This window comes from Erpetoichthys calabaricus, chromosome 4 (genome assembly GCF_900747795.2).
Source record: "Erpetoichthys calabaricus chromosome 4, fErpCal1.3, whole genome shotgun sequence".
Lineage (NCBI taxonomy): Eukaryota > Metazoa > Chordata > Cladistia > Polypteriformes > Polypteridae > Erpetoichthys > Erpetoichthys calabaricus.
In genome coordinates this window covers 191,547,968-191,570,107 of record NC_041397.2, presented here as the reverse complement: position 1 = coordinate 191,570,107, position 22,140 = coordinate 191,547,968, and the positions used below count along the sequence as shown (strand labels likewise).

Here is a 22,140-nt window from a genome sequence, read left to right as displayed (position 1 = left end):
TGTGAACCTTGCCGTAGCTGCATTGGCTGCGCGAATGTGTTCAGCTGGCAGCCGATCAGCTGGCGCGGCATCGGCTGGTGTTCAATCAGCTGATGCCGGCTTCTCACTCTCTTGCTCGATTCCTGATCACTGTCAATAAAATCCAATTCTGAAAAATCAGAGTCCGACTCAGCGATAATGTGCAAAACATTGTCTGCCGAGTGTTTTATTTTCTGCACTCGCTTCGCTCCCTTGTGACATATCAACGCCATCTTGCCTTTTTTTACATTTCGCAACTCACGCACACGCAAGGATTAGTTGCCGAGTCAACAAGTCTAGCATTTCTCCAAGCACAGAGGGAATGCCTGTGACGTGACAGTGAGTTTTGTCGCAATTAACAGCTGATTGTCGCCCTCTATCTCTGATAGCTGTCAAGTTTTACCCTCGACTTATACGCGGGTCGTAACAAATTTCGTAATTTTCGGCTTAAACAATACACTCGACTTATCTGCGAGATCGACTAATACGCGAGTATCTACGGTAATATATGGGCCCTAATCACTAAACTCAAGCAAAATCTGTTCTATAGGATTTAAGACAAGCAGATTGCATTACACAAGAAACATGTGTTGTACCTCTCTTACAAAATTGTTTAATAGATGATGACATGATAGGTAAACAGTGATGATCCATTAATCTAATCTAATAAGCTTTGGCTTGGTAAGAGTTAGTTACATCCTATCACATTATTCTTTTTTCATCTAAGTGAACCAAAAACCACTTACTGTTCTGAATTGTAATTTTTCTCTGTGCGTAGTCCACTCCTAGAATGGGCTCATTTGTTCCAGTTTTTTGGATTACAGTTCTAACTTCTCTTTGGCTGTCTGGACAGTCATTTACAGGATCCTGTCCTAGGGCCACAGCAGCTTGATAACCTGCAATAAAATGCACAAAGGAGAGTCCCAACAGCATTTGAAAAAAATTGGTAATGATTTCTTGTAGCTTGAGTTAAACAGAAAGATAAAACAAAAGCAAAAAACAGACAAAACCTAAAACAGAACTTTAAAATAGAAAATAACGACCAAGTTTGGCCGGTCAAAAGTTGGATAAGAGAAGAGTATTTGTAGAAAAATATAGATTTACTGTAGAATATTATAGAATACTGTTTATTGAGGAATACTTATGACAGACACTTAAGGGCAAAACATGAGCCGGGATTGTACTGACTTAAGTACCTTGCTCAAAATTACTAAACTTTTCTTGGAGTGCCATAAACCTAAATTAACATAAACATAAATTAACAACTTGACATTTGTCTAAAACGTCCTGCAACCAAGGCAGAAAACAATTTTCCAGACTTCCCGCTCATTTCTACCCCAGAGGCAATATTGATCAGTCTGGAAAACTCAAACAACATCTCAACAATATACAAAAATCAGGAGTGGTCTCCCCTAGACTCTCTCGTATACTCAGATATGGGAATGGATATTTGAAGAGTAAACCGCAAGACAATGAGTATATTTTTATATTATGTACATTATAGAACCCTCAGCAACAAATCAAATTAATAATATATCAAACAATTATTGTAAAAGTAAAGTTGAATAAATCTGACTCTGCAGCTGAATGAATAAAAAAGTACTACTTCCGGTTAGCAGAAATAGTTCAAAAGTTGATAAAAATCTACGTTTTGTACCTAATACTTGTATGCAAAATTTGGTTGACCTACGTGAAAGCGTACTCAAGTTATCGTGTTTATACACACACACACACACGATTTGGATGATTACAATACTTTCCCTATACTTCATATACAAGAAAGTAAAAACAACTCAAAGAATTTCCCCTTCCAAGATCCTTGGGCACAGTGGGAAAAGTATCTTTCAGTTAACATCTCAGGAATGGAGTGGAAGTCTGTCATACACAGAAAACATTCTAGCTGGTGCCAAGCACTCAATAATTCAACTTAAAATCTTCAATTGATCAAATTTATCTCATTTAAAATTGTTCAAAATGTATCCAGGGCAAGATCCAATTTGCGAGTGTTGCCATCTAGCTCCAGCATCCCTGACCCAGATGTTTTGGGAATGCAAAAAAATTCATATAATTTTGGACTGAAGTCTTTAAATGCTTATCGGACAGTATTGGTATCACAATCCCTCCTAACCCATTAACTGCTGGTGTGTTTGGTGTACTCCCAGGTGGTCTTAAAGTGGGGAAGTCAAATTGATTGTAATTGCCTACACCACACTTTTAGTGCACAGACTTTTCTTGCTTAACTGAAGGAATCACAGCCCAACCTTTTACAAGTCAGTCGGTAACTGATGTTTTGTACTATTTGAAATTGGAAAATATATCAGATTCTTTCTTATAGGATCTGTTCAAAACTTTTTTAAAGCATGGCAAGACTTAGACCACATTTTTTAATTAAGCATTCCTACAGGGGAAAAGGGTGTTTTTTTTTTCTCTCTCTCTGCTCTCCTCTCTTTCTCTCATGTGGGAGTTGAATTCTTATTTTTTAAGGTTTTGCTTTTTCTCCGTTTTGTGGATGGATGAGCCTTCATATGGTGGCCCTTCAGAGCTGTTATAGGCATTCCCTTCTCCAAGTCACCAACGAAAAGAGACAATGATATTAATTCATCAACATTTGTTACAGATTTTGCACTTAAGAAGTTTAAAAGCTCTCTCTAAAAACAATGCAGTTTACAACACTTAGAAACTTCAAATCGCTAATAGTATAATTCACATTTGTAGCTAATGTACATCTATTGAAGATCAGATGAAAAGCTGATCATCTTTACATATAATAAGACACAAGGTCTCAGCTCCTTCTTATATTCCTACATACATTAACAAATCAATTATTTATGGCCAAATAGCAATACAGTAATCCCTCACCTATCGCGGGGGTTACGTTCCAGAGCCTCCCGCGATAGGTAAAAATCCGCGAAGTAGCGACCTATATTTATTTTATTATTTATACATATTTTAAGGCTTTATAAACCCTTCCCACACTCTTATAAACCTTTCTCACTCTCTTGTTAACCTTTCCCACACTCTTATAAACACTTCCTATGCTCTTAAACACTTTCTGCATTCTTAAACACTGCAGACCAACACTGCACACTGCACGCAGCGATCAGACGTCAATGTGTCTGCACTTGCTTTGTGAAGGGGGGCAGCTGAACTCACGCTGAGCAGAAATTGACTTTGTGCTGCTTCTGCCAAAATGCCTGCTTGTCGCTCTGCGCGTTCGGAAGAAGGAGGAGTGTGTGTGTGCGTGTGAGGGCTGAACGCACGTTCGCTCAAACCCCCCTCCCCGGAGGCGCAGTTCGCATTGTCAAGGGGGTGGGGAGCTGAACGAACGCTAAGGAGAAGTGGACTTTGTGCTGGCTTTGTGCTGCTTGTCGCTCTGCCTGTCAATTTAAAAGCCTGTACATCACCAATTTTCCTGTCTCACTGTCTTGTCTTGCGTGAAGTTAAAATGTTTTATAATAGTGAGATGTTACTCATATCCTTAGCCCGACATCCACATATCATATGTGTTAACAAAGTGTGTTTTATAAGTTTACATGTGTTTAAAGCATGTGGGATGGGTATTTTAAGGCTTAAACTATAAAAATGTTTATTTATATGGTCTTTCTATATCGCGGATTTTCTCCTGTTGCTGATGGGTCTGGAACATAACTTCCGCGATAGGCGGGCAATCACTTGTATTTAAAAACCTGCGAAGTCGTGAATCCGCGAAAAGTGAACCGCGAAGTAGCGAGGGATTACTGTATAATATTCAGGTTTTAATTAATGAACTGAAATTTATTAACCATTACACCAACTACATTTTATCAAAGTGTTGCAATTTTTCAGCCTTCAAGCTTCTTATCCTCAAGATATTTATTTGCTTACCTGATGAATAATAGTCCAGGATTGGGTCCCTGCAGAAAGACTTGTAGCGCCAAGTGACCACAACTAGTTGCATATTTGCAGAGGTGGAATAGTCACATCTCATTGTAACTGAAGCAAACATGGTAGTGTAACGTGTAGTGTCTGGCACTGAGACAAGGATAGCCAAACATCCTGGTAGAGGAAGGAAAACAAAGACAGAGAATCTTAATTATAATGCGGGATTTCTTTAACAATGGACTTCATCCATCTTGAAACCTAAGATCAAGACAACATATTTTAATAATGTTAAAATGGGTTTTATAGCTTGCTTCTGTAAAAATCCACTTAATGCCACATAAACACACCTTGCATAATGTACCTTCAAAATACATCACACTAGTTCCTGTGGCTGCAACAATCCTTGTAAACTGTATGCTGGCACCTTCACATAAAATATTTATGTAGTTCGTAAGTCATACTTTGAAATGAAAGTAAATAAATCTGTAAACTCCAATCTGAACACAAGAAAGCTATCAGAAACCAATTACTTCCTGTCTTGAAAATCAGCAATAAAACCTGTTGCTTTAGGAGAGAAAATATAGAAAGATATGATAGTCTTGTGCTAGAAAGAAAACACCTCTTTGTTCTTTTACAATTCTTGTAAAAAGTCTTGTAAAAATGTTTTGAAAAGTAAGGCAGAGAGTTTATATACGGTATTATTATTATTAGCACTGTAAATCAGAGGAATTTAAGAAAATTAAACATTTTGTGGAAAAAAAAGTACAAATTATTAAAAATGTAAACAACAAACATTTACCAGACATTGGAGTATCTGTGGATGTATTGTTTATGGCTATGAAAAGTCCTTGTATCAAAAAGCATGAAATTCTTTTTTATAATCAAAAAAAGAACTATTATAAGAGAAACTAGGTTATGGCTTAAAACAAAGTAGTTAACATCAGTGATTCGACCTCTCTGAAACTGTGAAGATTAGGAACTGCCAAAACTTTAAAACAAGAATACCAGACAGAAGTTTGAAAACATACATGTAGTGGCAACAAAACACATAAGCTAAACATTTTTATTTTACTTGGTTTTACATAAACTAAACATGAAATCTTTAAAAAGTAGCCTAACACATGATGCTCCATGGACACCTGGCACAGAGGCAGACGCACAGACCAAGCGATATTCTGGACCTTACACAGCTATTGACAGGCTGTACAATTGCCCAGTCTAGACCACATCTTATATGGCCGAGGCATGAGGAATGCATACTTTCATCTCATTATGTCATCTATTCAATGAGTGAAATGTACTTTTAATTCCACCGATAAGTGGACTTGGATTGCTAGGAGGAAACTGATAGAAGCAATATCCTCCATATGGACAATGAGAAAGCGAGCATTGGCACATCAATGGGCCCAGTACTTGAAGAATCATAATAACACACTGGACAAGTCATTACAGGTTCACTGGACAGTTTATGTTCTCTGGACAAGTACACCTAAGTAAATGCACTCTTCATTATACAGGTGAGCAGCAGTTTACTGTACCACACCAAGGAGCAGCAATAGCTGTCTTTCCATTATATAGGACAGCAGGGGACCCTGTAACACACATAATTAGTTAAAACAGGAATCCAAAAAAACCGGCAGCATTTCTCCTTTGCCCAGAGAGAAAGAGAAATAAGATTGCCAGTTCTTTTACTTAAAAGTGGTTTTTAGAATCAGTTGAAGAGACAGGTAGTACAGTTGGCCCTCTGTATTGGGCAATTTCTTTAAACAAAAGCTGTTCAGTTGGCAATCCCGAATGCAAGGTGCTAAGAAGCTCTTGCAGTCACATTCTGTGTTTGTTTCTGTGAAGAAATCACCCCTAAAAAGCAATGAAGTAGTTGGAGCAATCCCTCAAAGGCTAAGAGGGAGCAAAAGTGCTACCTCGATAAGAAAATCTTTGATCTTTTGAAAAGTAGCAAGTCGACTGCTGAAATCATTATTCCCTACATATTACAGTATAACAAACAATTTATATAGCATTTATATTGTCATTAAATGTGTATAATCATTAAATTCAAAATGAGTGAAGATTTGCAAAACAACAATAAAGTTTATCAGTTTGAACATTCGGTATCTTGTCTTTGTAGTGTATTCAATTGAATATAGGTTGAAAAAGATTTGCAAATCATTGTATTCTGTTTTTATTTACGTTTTACACAACGTCCCAACTTCATTGGAATTGGGGTTGTATATGGGAGGATTTACATAGGTTATATGCAAATACTATACCATTTTATATAAGGGACTTCAGCAGTCCTGGAACCAATCACCCGCAGATACTGAGGTCCGACTTGGTTTTTAACACATTTTAAGTGACAACTGAACCCATACCCTCATGCAGCTGGAGTTTGTTTCTGGATTAAAGTATAAATGTAGATTTCTTACAGGACAGAGTAAAAAGAAACAGAAAACCTAAATAGAAACATGCACTGCTATACGCTTCCTTTTTTTTTTGGTTATGATAGAGTCCTAGGTGACATTATTTTCTCCTTTAATGCTCTTTATTATTTAAACTTTACCAGAATGCACAAATCTCAGCCTTTACTATACTTATGTTGCACCACCTTTTACATGCCCTCAATTGAAAAGACAGTCTACTATAAAAGACAGGAGAAAAAAAAACCATTTTATTTATGTATTATAGTTAATATGCCCAAAATATATGGAAGCAGAACATAAATGAGTGTTGATGAAATCATATCAATACAACTTAGATGACATTCTACCATTTGACATGATGTCTTATTTTATTCAGTCTTTTGTCCAGATCCAGGGGGAAAGAAAGGAGAAGTGACAGAGAAGGAGGGAAGTCTTGTCTTTATACTGGTCCGACTTCTTTGGTATACGTCTGGATCAATGATGTAAGGCAACTCCCTTTGTTCATCCTATTTCAACATGTAAGCACTGGAAAGTCATGCCATGCATACATTTTCTTACTTATGTTATAAATTCATACACACTGCCATGATATAATTAAGGACACCTCATAGAAAACATTTGAAGCTACAAGCTAACAGAAAGTCAAGTGTCCCTGCACACCCCTGGTCCTCTCTTCCCCACCACAGACACTTCAACAAAAGTGTTATCTAATCTAGTAGGGTTAAAACTGTGGCAAAGCCACAACTGGTTACACAACTTTGTTCCCTTTAAACATTGTACAACTATTAAACTAATTTTATAATCACAGACATGCAAAAGCATTTATCAATCTACAGTATGTATATGCTAGAGGTTAATAACTTTTTTTTTACACTCCACCACACTATTTGATTCAGTTCAGAAATCTCCAGTATTAAACCTTGGCCAGCATTTCTGGGAGGACATTATCGCGTATAATTCTGATAAAGACTCAAAACTTTTACAAACTACAGTGTTTTCAAGGAATAATACTTAAATTATATGGCACATTTCAGGATTAGGTACTTTATAGGTTATCCAGGAGACAGAGTAATTTTGTAATAATGACATAAAAGGTCTTAGATGTTAGAAGTTTTTAATAAATAAATACATAAGAATAAAAAGCAATAGGACACAAAGTGTGTATAAAACGGTTAAAAGTGACAAGACACTTTAAAATGCACTTAAATCAATAATCCTTGTGGTAATTGTTTTAAAGAGTCTCTTAAAACACTCAGTTGAGTCTGTCTCTCTGAATATTTTGAAAAAAAGTTCAAGTTTGAGTTCACGCTTACTTGAGTTAAAATGCATGAATGTACCATTTAATCCACTGCTAAAATTAATAATGAAACTCTAATAGTGTGATTTGCAAATATTTTTTTCCTTTCAAAACTTCACTTAGCAGCACTCTCATAACTGACTTCTTGGAGGGGTTAAGTGCTTAGAAGGGAGGGCTGGTCAGGATGTGAGGATTTCACAGTTGACATGTAGTGCTTGTTCAGGGAGATGTTTGTGCTGGATCGATGCAACACTGGAATCACTCTAATACAGTGTTTAATGTCTTTGCTTGATAAAGGCAAGTTTTAAAATAATCTTCAGCAAAAAGCATATAATCATTACTATTAATTGCTATTTTTAAGGATACAGAAATTATTAAAATAACAGTATTTGGTATACTGTATACAAGACCAGTTTTATTTACGTGTCTCCTCATAGTCGGTTCAATAGCACCTCTCAATGTCGCCAAAGTATCAAAATTTCACTTCGGTGTAAGAAGCAAAGCAGGTCAACAACATAAGTGGACATAAATGCACAGCTGGAATGATAGACGATTACTACTGCCGATTTGGGCTTAGCATCTGGATACTTAGTACCAAAAATATAAACAGAATGATCTTCAAATGTATTAAGTTTATTTCTTGTCAAGTATTTTAAACACTAATGTTGGTTATTTAAAAATGTTCTGATTTCTGCAATGCTTGTATTTTATATCAAATGGGATGACAAGTGCACTTGATGCCAGGTGAAATGTAAGCAGTTATCATATCAATGCACAATTTAGAAACTTGAATGAAGTGCTGTGTACAGATGAACATTAAACAATTGTTGTCTACATATTGGGCTGACAACGCTCAGAGATAAAATTCAGCTAATGCTTCAGTTTGAAAAAGCCTGGGAGTTCAGTGAATTGTGCCACTTGACTTCTCAAGCACCTTCAATACCCTTAACCCTTCCACAACTGGGTAGAAATGTAATAACTGCACCTTCAATCAGATGGATTATGGATTATAGGATGACAAAACTAAAAATCAGTCAGTTTTAAGGATCACTGAGATGTGCTTTACCCGAGGTACATGGACAGTTCAGGGGGCTTTCCTTGGTACTCTTGAACACCAGTTATTTCAAGAGCAATAACCATTTTTGCCACCTTGAAATATTTTGTAAATTTCCACACTACTCATTATGAGAAAGGACATTTAGTGCAGAGAGCTGATTTGCAGACTTACGTTCTTGATTAGATTTAGTATCTGAAAAACTAAAGGCTTTTTGGTAGCCATCAATGTTGTGTTTCATCCAGAGTTATTTGTTTGTAGTTGGAGTCAGCGATATGGTGAAAGGGTTTAAAGGTCTCCACAACTAGCCACAAAGTAGGCCTTTACTGACCTGTCCAAAATAACCTCATCTTAAACCAGCCAGCCCCAACTACTAGCAGCAGGCTTCATTTTAAGTAAGCCTTAAAACAGGTAAACTGGCTTTTAATGTTCAAATATATATTTTAAAGTTTCAAAATGATGAATCTTTATAAATGGTTTTTATTCATAAATGAAAATAAAGTTTAAAGTAGCAAAAAAGGCAGCCTACAAGAAAAAGTCCCAAAACACAATCTGTAATTAGAAACCACAAACGAGAGCAGAAAACAATCAGAAAATCCATAAGAAGAAATAACACTCACTATTGACTCCTAAAATTCTTCTCTCTAAATAGCTAGAGAGAGGGCTAAGGAGGGGTGATATCAGGGTGGCTCTGCCTCCTAGGGTATCACTTAAAAGAGTACAAAGAATAGAGTCACATTTAGGGCAAGGATATACCTGATGCTACGTACATGGATGGTGTCGCTATGCAAGCAGTGTAATAATTATACTTGCATGTATACTTCATGTAAATATGGAACATTCCACCAGGTGAATATATTCATATGTCAGAAATTAAGTTTGATAATTTACTTCACTGCATCAAACTATTCATCAAACATCAAAGCACGCATATTGATCCTGTTGGAACTGCAATGTGGCTTGTTATGACATTAAGAAAGAAGTGGGGATTCGTCCATTGCAAGATAGAACAGAGATTTCCTGCTTTGCACAGACATATCTGTCTTGAATTTGCTTCCATTTCATTGTGCATGTTTCCACATCCACTTTCAAAGGGCTGGTGATTTGATGCTAGCTGTTCTGAGAGGTATCTTAGTCACTATGGAGATGTTGATAATTGTGTTAATTACTGACAACATGTCACAAAAGTGCTGGAAACGCATAGCAGCCATGATGCATGAATGTACTGTAAGCGTTCCGAGCGTCAAGCATAACCTGGCCCTTATATGTAAAGTACCCAAGTACTACCTCATAGACTAACAAATCACATAAACATACAAAAAATAATTCAAAAATAAAAAAACCCTGGATGAAACTCAACTCAGACATCTTGGATGGAAGTTTGAACTTGAGTACAAACATGTACTCTGTAAGAGATGCAGGTTTTTTTTTTTTTGTTTATTTTTTGCCCCATTATTTTTATGTTACGTTTAACAAGTTTTGCTTGTGTAAAATCAGTTGATAGTGAAGTCATCCCAATATCTTAACTAGTATTGCTCATTTAATATTGATAATGTTTCTTTTACTACCACTTAAACCCTACACTTGCTGACATTTTCCATGGGTTGGTCCATTTGTGAAGGTTATCCTGGTCTTGCTGAAACCTTTCTGGAATCTTCTCAGTTTTCTATGTTCTTCCACCTGTGGTGCCATGTGCAACTTTTACAACATCACTCAATATTTTAAACCATTTCCACCAGACAAGAGTCACATGCCACATGGATAACAGTGGTTATGATATGGACAGAATACAGCCAAGTGTAGTGTTAATGGGCATGACAATTTCTTTTTTGGCCCAGATGCAAAGTTGTTACCACTGATGTAAATTGCTTTTAGCTTTGTGATAAGTGGAAGTCTGTTAAAGGCAGAAGGAATTGAATCTAACAAAATAATATATTTTAATAAAAAAACAAAACAAAAGATTGTTGACCAACCGACCGACACTCTAAAAGAAGTTGAGAAAACAAAGAAGCCCTAACTACCTTATGATACCTTCCATAAATAACTGAAGCATGAGTGTTTATTGTTTAGAATTTATCTAAAGACATGGATACCAGCTAGATCACATTGCCTTCACAAGTATTTTCCATAGTTCAACAGCACATCAACGAGCTCCATTGCCATAAACAACATGGAAACAATTCCAAAAAAGGCAAAAGATATGCAGAAGCTGTAAACCAAAAAATCTGAAATACATTCAGTATGTAAAAAAACTGACAAAAAGTATTTCTATTCCTTATTATTCCTCCTTCAGAATCCTGAAGTCTTTAGTTGTTTTTTTCCTTTCTAAATCTGTGCTATCATTTACAATATTGTTTTCATAAATACTCATTTGATCCATTTCTGACTGGAGTTTGCTTTATTACACAGGGGACAGAAGTAAGGTTTATTGATTTACAAGTAATGGGATTAACTAACTAACTTCCTTCTTGTAGGTTGGATATTTTCGGTAAGTTTCAAATTTGGTCCAGCTGTGCTAAATATAAATCTCATTTTTCCCTCAACGCACTTAGTGATGAAAACACAAATAACACACAAAAACCCTTAAACACAGGGCTTCAATATTTCATTTGTTTTACCTCTTTACTAAACACATTTAGTTTATTAAACAGTCAAATAATTTTTAATCCCTAAATTAAATTTTTAACCTCTCCAAATAGATTTTGATCTCAATGTACATTTGCCTGCAATTTAATCTTTTTTGATCTGAAGATGTCTATTGTGTTATGCTGTATGCCCACAATTTTAGCCTTTTTTTTCTGTTTTAGGATTTCTTTTATTGTTTTTAAAAATAACACAATCCATGATTTATAGCACACAAGTTTGTTGGGAATTATTAAATATTTCACATTAACATACAGCGATGATTAATGATCAGATAATTATATCCTTATAGTGCACAATGCTTATTTTGTTAAATGCAATGTACTTGATTGAATTCTGAGGATTTGGTGGCCAGCCCCAAAGTCCAGTTGGTAGATCTGTTGTTACTGCCTATTAATATTTGGAGGCCGAGTCCCCCGATTCCAATTGTTTTATCTTTCCCGAAAAATGTAAAATCGCAGGTATTATATTCTACCCCATCATATCAATTAGCCATAATCCAGTAATTTTAATAACATCACAATCACAAGACTTTCACATTGAATACAGCTCTTGAAATGCGTTTGTAAGCCTCCTTGTGTCAAGAACAGTCATTTTAACATTATAAATTGTAACCGTTTTCACCCATTTTATTTTTGCTAACTTTTCATTTAGTAAGTTTTGGCTCATTTACAAGTCATTTCTGCATTTACCTTATTTGCAAACAAGTTTTAAGTATCTGTAAAATATCTTTATGCAGTCATTTAAAAGAAGCATGAGATAAACAAGATTAGTAATAATAATTACTGTACTAAACTGTTTTTTTTCCTCTGTGCTTGAAAGAATACATTTAATTCACTTTCCTGTCCACTCCAAAATATTAAAAAGTGGGTAGTGTTTTCCCTATATATAGTTCAGAATCTGGTCTCCAGATATGCCTCTCTCTTGTCAAAAGCTCAGCCTTTATTTAAATTGGCACGTTCTAATGAATATTGAGTTAAAATTAACACATCAACTATGGCATTGCCAGCAGCTTAATAAAACCACCAGACTTCTTTTTTCACGTGTGCAGTATGTTTAATCTTCCTTTACTTCTCTAAAATTCAAAAACAAACAAAGAAACCTGTTACTTAAAACTACACCACGTAACGCTGACCTGGATAATCCAGATATGCAGGTAATACAAGTATGAAAACCTTAACAGCAGGCAAACGGACAACTGAAATTCTTAAACAGGTAAACTCCTTTTTTTCCATGGAGAACACTGGCATGTGTGTTGTTACACATTAAAAATATTTGATTTATTTTTCTTGTGTAGTACTCTTTGGAAAAAACACAAAAGTAACGCAGTCAAGAAATACATTAATATTTGCCTTTTTTAATACAACTTTTACCAAGCTATCCTTTTTTTTTTTTTTAATAATTCCAAAACCTCAGAAAATGATTTCCTAAATTGTCTGGAGTTAAAATAAAAAATAAACCCCAGACATCTATGCATGAACTTATTGTACTCTGAACAGATTTTGCTTGGTTCATTTGCAATTCTTTTTTTAATTCTGCTCAGCACACTTAAAATGAAAGGGTGGCACAGTGGCATCATAATCTGCACAGTCAAAGGAACCTGCACTTGATTAACAGCCCATCCCTCATGTGTCAATGAGTACTCTGGCTTCCTCACAAAGACTTTCCTAAAAAAATAATCTTAACTAAACCACAATATTTAAAGGAGATAACTCAAATAAAAGAACTATAAATATATACTTATTCAATAAAAGATATTTAACAGTAACAGTAACTCACAGAGGCCTGTGTGTATAAGTCCACTCATTAATAGCCTTGATTCACTAGGTCCACCAGTGTAGAGTTGTATGGTCTAGGAGTCAATCCAGGTAACACCATAGGTAAGGCAGTAATCAACCCTGAACTGGAGGCCACTCAGTCATAAGATATACATCTATTCAGATTGAACCCAGTTTACAGGTTCAAACGTATACATTTTTTAAAATGTGGGAGCAAGTCAGAGTTGGAAAAAAACATCAGAACAACATGCAATCTATACAGACTGGAGAAAGGAATCAAACATGGAAAACATTCCATATAAAAGGGAACTTTTCAATTGAATATCACATTTTCCAGAAGCTATGACAGGAACCAAAGCTTGCCTGTAATAAATAATTAGCATCACATCTAATGTACTTATTTCCGTTAGTCTAAGCAGAAAACACACACACATGAACCACACACTGGCTCAGATCTGCTGGCTATCTTGACGTCGCAGATGTCAAAATTAGCAGTTGGGCGCCATTCAGTCTCCAGGTCCACTGGTGAAATGCTCTGTGAAGAGATCCCTGCTTGCAGTGTCCATCACTAGTCCCCTACCAGTATCCCATTGTCTAATCTCTATTCTTTATACAAAAATGGCAATGTTAAGTTTAACATGCCTACTGTGTAAATAAAGACTAAAGTGCTAAAGGTTTCATTATTTTATTTTGCACCTTTTGCTTGCATAATTTTTTTTTGGCTCTGACTTTTAAGGTTAAACTCATATGGTTGCTTTTGTGGTCCTTGTTTTTAATCGTCCCATTTTGCAATTTCTTTTTCAATCACAGATTCCACACAAGGTAAACAAGTACCCACTTACAGTTTTATAGAGCTGGACGGATGAAGAACATACTCGCAGGGCAGGCTCTTCTGTAAGGCGTAAGTTAATGTCCATTAGGATTGGTAGCAGAGACTATTTTTTCTATTATTCTTTTTCCTTTTCTCACATAAACATAATTTGGCTTCATCCCTCTTTTTCCACTAGTTACTTCTTCCTTTATATCCATGTTTATCATTTGTCACCATAAAATACTATATTTCAAAACCAGCAACACAACACAGAATTGGCAATTTAGCTCTTTCTTTACTTATACATAATTGTTTTATTAAAAATAGATTGCTGCCCAGCCTTGGAGTCCTAATTTGAACTTCCCCCTCATGGAGAACACTCCTAAAACAACAAACACAAGTGCTCAGTTGAGTTTTGTAATTCATCCACTCCATTCATACCATGGAAAGGGTTACTACATGGACAATGTTTCCTGGGAAAGCCCTGTATATCTTTTCAAATTTTGGAGCCCTATCTTACTATTAACAAAATATTTGTTCCATATTTTAGAAGCAACTTTTTCATTCAGTTCACTTATTCAGACATTACACTGTATATATTGTTTCCATTTTAAATATCTGTTACATTAGCTTTATTAATTCACACAGAACATCTGAATAGTCAAGACATCTTGTGATTGTAAAGCTCATAATTGTATGTCAGCATATTGTCTGCCCTGTCAGACTACGTGTGCACGCTTGGGAAGCAGCTTAAGGGCTCTAGTGATGGCAGTTACCTACCAAACCAGGGATTGCCACTGTATGCTAATGCCTTCTCTTTCTCTTGCTGCAGAAAAGAAGATTGATGACCATTGAACTGCTGACATCACTTCAGTTTTTGGGCCTCCATGTCCCCATTTGACTGGAAGGTTAACCATGTCCGAGTTAGTTATGTATCAGAGTCCTGTCTAAAAAGATGATATTGCTATCTTTGTAAAAAGATCACCCACCCCCCAAAGATTTATTTTCATTATACAGGGTTACAGTCATGCACCACACCAACCCTCTTTCATGTCTGCTTCTGGTCTTACACAGTGTATGCACTTTGTGAAAATGAGAACAATACTGTTCACAGACTTAAAATAACCACCTTTCAAATGTAAAAGATGGTAAAAACAGAACAACCTCTCCAGCTAAGAATTAACATTTTTAAAATTCGTTTTGTGTATATTCGATTATAGTGATGCTGTCAGTAGCAGTTGTAGCTGGTTTTGGTTTTGAGTTTGTGTTTAGTAGTTTAAATGCTTAACACATGGTCTACTACTAATTGTGTATTTTATATTACAGTAAGTGGTGGTGGAAGGCCTTGTCCAGTTTCTTTAAAGCTCATATACACAAGCAATGTTAAGGGTGAAATATACGCAGCAGCGTGCAAACACCATAGGCACACTATTCGTAGACAAATTTTGTTTCAGATGTTTATTTTTCTCTACTGTGTTAGTGCATCCATAGAAAATTGAAAATTTCAGATTTTCAAACAATCATTTTACAAAAAATTCAATTTAACAGAAATGTTTGTATTTCATTAAACATTTACTTTATAGCTCAATAATCTAAAGGATTAAACAAAAAGGTGCAAATGACCAATGACATACCAAGCTGACACAAGTTCAGATGGAATGGAACCAGTGTGAGGTTTTTTATGGTGGCCAGAGTGCCAATTCTGCCACCAACCCCCAGGTTTTTCCCTGCAGGTTGGAGGGCCTACATCCAGGGCTGGATGCATATTAACGTCATACCCAGGACGGAGCAATTGCAGGTTAAGGGCCTTGCTCAAGAGCCCAATGAAGTAGAGTCACTTTTGGCGTTTATGGGATTTGAACCAGCAACCTAATGAATACCAGTGCAAAATCCCTAGCCTCAAAGCCACCACTTCGCCCACAAGAGTTAGGATTGCTACAAAATACAAGGTGGTTAATTCTGCATTGGCAAAGGTCTCCCCAAAGCAGAAAGTTTGTGGCAAACATGAGTTTCGAGACGTGATGCCTACGTTTTTCTGAAGAAGCTCAAGGGAAAGGGCAAGACAGAGAACCAGAGACACTGAGGGTGGCCATGGAAATGGAGTGCAGCATAGATCAGATTGGTGTGTCTTTAAAACTAGAAGAAAGCCGGTACCAGTATCAGTTTTAAAATGACAGAAACCAAACGACCCAGCTTCATCTCCAAACAGTCCATAGAAATTGTCTTCATGGATGAGTTACTACCATAAATCCATAAAGACTGCCTATGCATTAAAACACAGGGACTGGGGTGCTGAAAAATGGCAGCAAGTGCTTTGAGACTGTGGAGTCAAAATTAGCAAATTTTGGCACACTGAAGCATAGCAGAGATTCAGTGGAGGTTTGGGGCTACATTTCTGCATATAAAGCTGGTGGTCAGGTCAGAAATAGTGGAATTCTGACTGCTGAGAAGTACAGTACAAGCAGATTCTTATCCATCACATAACCCCATCAGGGAAGCATCTGAATCAGTCCCAACTTCATTCTGCAAGAAATATCTTTTGCAATGGATGGTATAGCCTCACAGAGCTCTAATCTCAACATAGAGGCTGTCTGCAAATACCTGGAGAGACAAAAGCAAGCAAGACAGCCCAAGTCTACGGAAGAACAGTGTCACATTTTTCAAGATGCCTGAAACAATCTATCAGCTGATTTTCTTATATAAACTACACAAAAGATTACCTACAAAAATTGATGCAGTTTTAAAGGCAAAGGGGGTGAATAACAAATACTGACATGACTTTTTTATTTTACTGTTTACTACTCTTTATAATAATGTTGATACTTAGAAACTTTATTACTTTTTGACAGCATCTTTGCTTTACAGATTTTTTTTTTCCACGTGTCCTGAGACTTTTGCACAGTACTATAGTTGTGCATTATCTAATACCAGCATTATAGGGGAGAAATTCAAGACCTGAAAAAGGGCATGTAATTACACATACTGTATGAATCCTTACAACCAACCAACCAATTAATAGCAGAGGCATTACTCTATCAGGTGTTGTTTGATTCTGGTTCTAAGACAATCTGTGCATTCGAACTACGGTTTGATTTTACACTTTATACACAGATGTACAGTACTACTGTATGGTCTTGGTGCTATAATGCTATAGTAGCAACCAGTGATACAGAGTGTATATACTGAGTGATGAATGTTGTTATTTTATTTTGTTGGGTCTGTATTGTGTTTTATTTCAAGTTCTCAACTGTAATATTACTTTAGGCAATATTATAGGCATTAGGCATATTCATACTCGCACCACTGCTCTTTATTCTTTCTGTAGAAATACCATTAAAAATCATTTGTTTTATACAGAATGTATGTAGTAACAGCAACTGAGGTTATTTCACTAGTTTTAGTTTAGTAATTTGGCTAACAGAATTACTACAATATTTTATACTTAACTTGTGAGATAATTGGTTATTCTTTTAGATATTTGATATTTATATGCCCTTGCAGAAAATAATCTTTTTTTTTTTTCTTTTGCGGGTATGTTTGAATGCCCCCACCAAGAATGCCTGTGTAATCCATTGTTTAGTTATGAACATAGATATTAGCTTTACCAAGACCGGTTGTTTTCTATTGCTCTGTGAATTAGAGGCACAGTTGCCTAATTTTTCCCACATTTATAGATTACTTATCTTACATTCGTCAGAGGAATTCAAAAACAAGTTCCCAAAACACTCACAACAGGCTTGCTGTGGGATCTGTAGACCACGGCATGGTATCTTTCACTAAGATGTACAAGTAAGACTATATTATAAAGTTACCCTAAGTTCTTGTCAATAAGCCGCGGCTTATCTAAGGAAAAAAGTTGTGAAAATGAAAAAATAGAATATCGGCTTATACATAAGTCCGGCTTATACATCCATCGCGGGGGTTGCGTTCCAGAGCCACCCGCGAAATAAGAATATCCGCGAAGTAGAAACCATATGTTTATATGGTTATTTTTATATTGTCATGCTTGAGTCACAGATTTGCGCAGAAACACAGGAAGTTGTAGAGAGACAGGAACGTTATTCAAACACTGCAAACAAACATTTGTCTCTTTTTCAAAAGTTTAAACTGTGCTCCATGACAAGACAGAGATGACAGTTCCGTCTCACAATTAAAAGAATGCAAACATATCTTCCTCTTCAAAGGAGTGAAGCAAACAAATCAATATGTCTGTTTGGCTTTTAAGTATGCGAAGCACCGCGGCACAAAGCTGTTGAAGGCGGCAGCTCACACCCCCTCCGTCAGGAGCAGACAAAGAGAGAGAGAGGGAGAGTTTGTTTTTCAGTCAAAAATCAATACGTGCCCTTCGAGCTTTTAAGTATGCGAAGCACTGTGCAGCATGTCTTTTCAGGAATCAGCTTTACAAAAGATAGCAACGTGAAGATAATCTTTCAGCATTTTTAGACGAGCGTCCGTATCGTCTAGGTGTGCAAACAGCCCCCCTGCTCAATCCCCATACGTCAGGATCACAGATAGTCAGCGCAAGAGAGAGAGAGACAGTAAGCCGGGTAGCTTCTCAGCCATCTGCCAATAGCGTCCCTTGTATGAAATCAACTGGGCAAACCAACTGAGGAAGCATGTACCAGAAATTAAAAGACCCATTGTCCGCAGAAATCCGCGATATATATTTAAATATGCTTACATATAAAATCACAATTTAAATGACCGCTACGCGCTCGTGTTGACTCGGCGATGCCCAGAGCAGAAAGAACGCGCTCCAGCCGCTCCAACCGCGCCATGCGGGGAGTGAGAGGGACGGCAATATCTCACACTCTCTCCCCCCTTAAAGAAATTAAATGGGCGCGAGTGAGACCACTGACCTCCCTCCCTTCTATTAGTTATAGGTTATAGTACGTTCGGCTAATACATGAGTCCGGCTTATAGACAAGAACTTAGGGTAAGTAAATTTGTAAGATCTGGGAGCCCCTTGACTTACTGAATTTCATACCCAGTGATTTTAGCACCGAGCGATATGTCACTTGTTTCCTGAACTAATGAATATTATGTCACCCTATAAGACAATTCTTATTTATCCATTTCAGTATCAATTAATATCATTAATATTCCAGTATAGATATTATAGACACTTTGTCAGTTTTAGCATTTCTATCATGAGGCACATTTTTCCCTAAACTAGCTTTCCATTCCAGTACCTTCTACCTGAATTCCACTTCACTTTTTTACAACCCTTACCTCAAAATTTCACTATCCCCGTCTGCTTTCTGGACAATTATGAACTCTTATTACATTACCTTTTATAAGCCATATTATTTCCAAAAACAACATTTTATGTCTTACAACCCCATTTTCCAAAATGTTGGGATGCTGCATAAATGAAAGCAGAATGCATTGATTAGCAAATCTCATAAACTCATATTTTATTCACAATAGAATATAGAAAACAAATGTTAAAAGTGAGTATTTTTTGTGAAATAGTAAAATGTCTATCATTTTGAATTTGATGGCAGCAACACATCTCAAAAACGTTGGGATAGGGACAACAAAAGGCTAGAAAAGTTAAGTGATACTAAAAAGAAAAATTTTGCAACTAATTAGGTTAATTGACAACAGGTCAGTAACAAGATTAGGTATAAAAAGAGCATCTTAGAGAGGCAGAGTCTCTCAGAAGTTAAGATGGGCAGAGGTTCACCAATCTGCAAAAAAACGCATCTACAAATTGTGGAACAATTTCAGAATAATGTTCCTCAATGCAATATTGCAAAGACTTTGAATATCTAATCATCTGAAGTACATAATATCATCAAAGATTCACAGTATCTGGCGAAATCTCTGTGTGCATGGGACAAGGCTGAAAATCAGTATCGGATGCCTGTGATCTTCAGGCCTTCAGGTGGCACCGCATTAAAAACAGGCATGATTCTGTCAAGGAAATCACCGTATGGGCTCAGGAACACTCCCAGAAATCACTGTCTGTGAACACAGTTTCTTGTGCCATCCACAAATGCAGGTTAAAGCTCTATCATACAAAGAAGAAGCCATATGTGAACATGATCCACAAACGCTGCCGTCTTCTCTGGGCCAAAGCTCATTCAAAATAGACTGAGGCAAAGTGAAAAACTGTTCTGTGGTCAAAGGAATCGATATTTCAAATTCTTTTTTGGAAAACATGGATGCTGTGTCCTCTGGACTAAACAGGAGAGGGACCATCTGGCTTGTTATCAGCGCTCAGTTCAAAAGCCTGCATTTCTGATAGTATGGGGGTGCATTAATGCTTATAGAATTGGCAGTTTGCACATCTGGAAAGGTACCATCAATGCTGAAAGGTATATACAGATTTTAGAGCAACATACTCTATGCTCCAATCCAATCCAGACAATGTCTTTTTCAGGGAAGGCCTTGCGTATTTCAGGAAGACAATGCTAAACCACATACTGCATCTATTACAACAGCATGACTTCGTAGTAGAAGAGTCCCGGTGCTGAATTGGTCTTCCTGCAGTCCAGGGGCCTCATGTATAAACAGTGCGTATGCACAGAAATGTTGTGTAAGAACGTTTCCACGTTCAAATTGCAATGTATAAAACCTAAACTTGGCGTAAAGCCACGCACATTTCCACGGTAGCTCATACCCTGTCGTACGCAAGTTCTCTGCTTGGTTTTGCAGACTGGCGGCACCCAGCGTCAAAGCAGTGCTACTGTTCCTGTGTGGCTTCACTTTCTTTATTAGATCCACATCCCTGACGCGGCTTTATAAATACACTGAAATTAACTGCATATTGTTTATTAGTTTAATGCATCTGATTGTAATTAACCTGTAACAATATAATGGTCCACAGAATGGTCAAACTATTCTAAATACCATAACTGCTTTAGCGTTGTTACTCTTACTGCACCTTCTTCTTCTTCTTCTGTCAGCTGCTCCTGTTAGGGTTTGCCACAGCGGATCATCTTTTTTTACTCTCACTGCACCACTTGGAGTATTTATATCACTGTATCTGAGTGTGAATCACTGATCTACAGCGATTGGAAAGAGAATTATTGGTATACAGCATCAAGCACATGCTGCCTCAGCCATTCGCTATTTGAACTGCTCTCATCCGACCAACGCTTCAGAGCCTTCCCTGTATGGACCTCGCGGTTCACAAACAGTTTCATCCCAAGAACTATACACGCACTCAATCAGTCCAAGTGCTCCTTGTAGAATTGTTTGTACTTGCAAGTTACCGAGAGGTAATTGTACTTATGATACAGTTATAATATTGCACAACCTGAGCCACTTTATAAAGTGCGTATTTACATATGATGACGATATCATTTTTAAGATGAAATGCAGCAAAATAGGTTTATTATATTATACAGATAAAACTAACTTTAACTACACTGTGCCGCAGCGCTAGCGAGTTTGAGCTTTGTTCACGGTTTGTTCCTGCCTCGCGCTGTATTCATGCTGTGGCTGGTGCAACACTGGAAGGATAGATGGATAGAATAATTAAACATTACGAAGATATTTCGATGTTCCTTAAAAGTTTTGAAGAATCGGCATTCTAAGCTTACAGATGGCTTAACGTCTATTACAGAACTGATTGTGTGGCGATTGGGTATTTGGAGAAAGAAAAGGAAGGACAGGAATTGGGGGTTAGTACATTTGAAAAAGACAGAACTTCTGTAATAAAGCACTTCACTGAAGGTCTCGCATGGCACAGCAAGCATCTTGCGTAAGACATGAACAATAACTGCACCACCGTGTTCCCATGTTTAATAACATGCTGTAGCGGTCAGGGGCCGCTAAGATTCACATTGTCAAAGGTGACTGTGATTTATTTATTTTAATAGAGGAGATCCCAGGAATGTCCCCAGACTTGGATCGACCCACACACACACAACAGAGACCAATAAAGCACACTGGGAAAGGCAAACAATTAAGAATATAATGAATCAAAATTAACTGAATGAAAAACAATAAAACCACCCCTGACCCTTTCGGCGATATTACATTTAGCATATATACATGAACACCACACCGCAAAGTCCATGAAAACCAAACCGGATGAAAATGAGAGGTGATGAAGTTAAGTCCAGCGATCTGTATGTTGAAAGGGTGAAAGAAAACACAGTCCTACCGGTAGTTACTGAAAGGATGAAATTGGATGGATGGTTCAGGAGCACTCCACTCTTCCGGAAAACCAATGAATCCAATACAGTCCTCAGTGCACAGGTAGACAGACGATCCAGTCCCCAACAAACCAATACAGTCCAGGACAC

The 22,140-nt window shown here is 36.9% G+C and overlaps 1 protein-coding gene across 1 annotated transcript in view; it reads right to left on the bottom strand.

Annotated features, from left to right (window-relative positions):
- Positions 1-22,140, bottom strand: part of ildr1a (immunoglobulin-like domain containing receptor 1a) — a 52,650-nt gene that overhangs the window by 19,333 nt on the left and 11,177 nt on the right. The window contains exons 2-3 of the mRNA XM_028800098.2: positions 3,883-4,053; positions 765-914 (exon numbers count right to left, since the gene is read on the bottom strand). Of these exons, the coding sequence (XP_028655931.1) occupies positions 765-914; positions 3,883-4,053 (321 nt within the window). The remainder of the gene's footprint in view (positions 1-764; positions 915-3,882; positions 4,054-22,140) is intronic.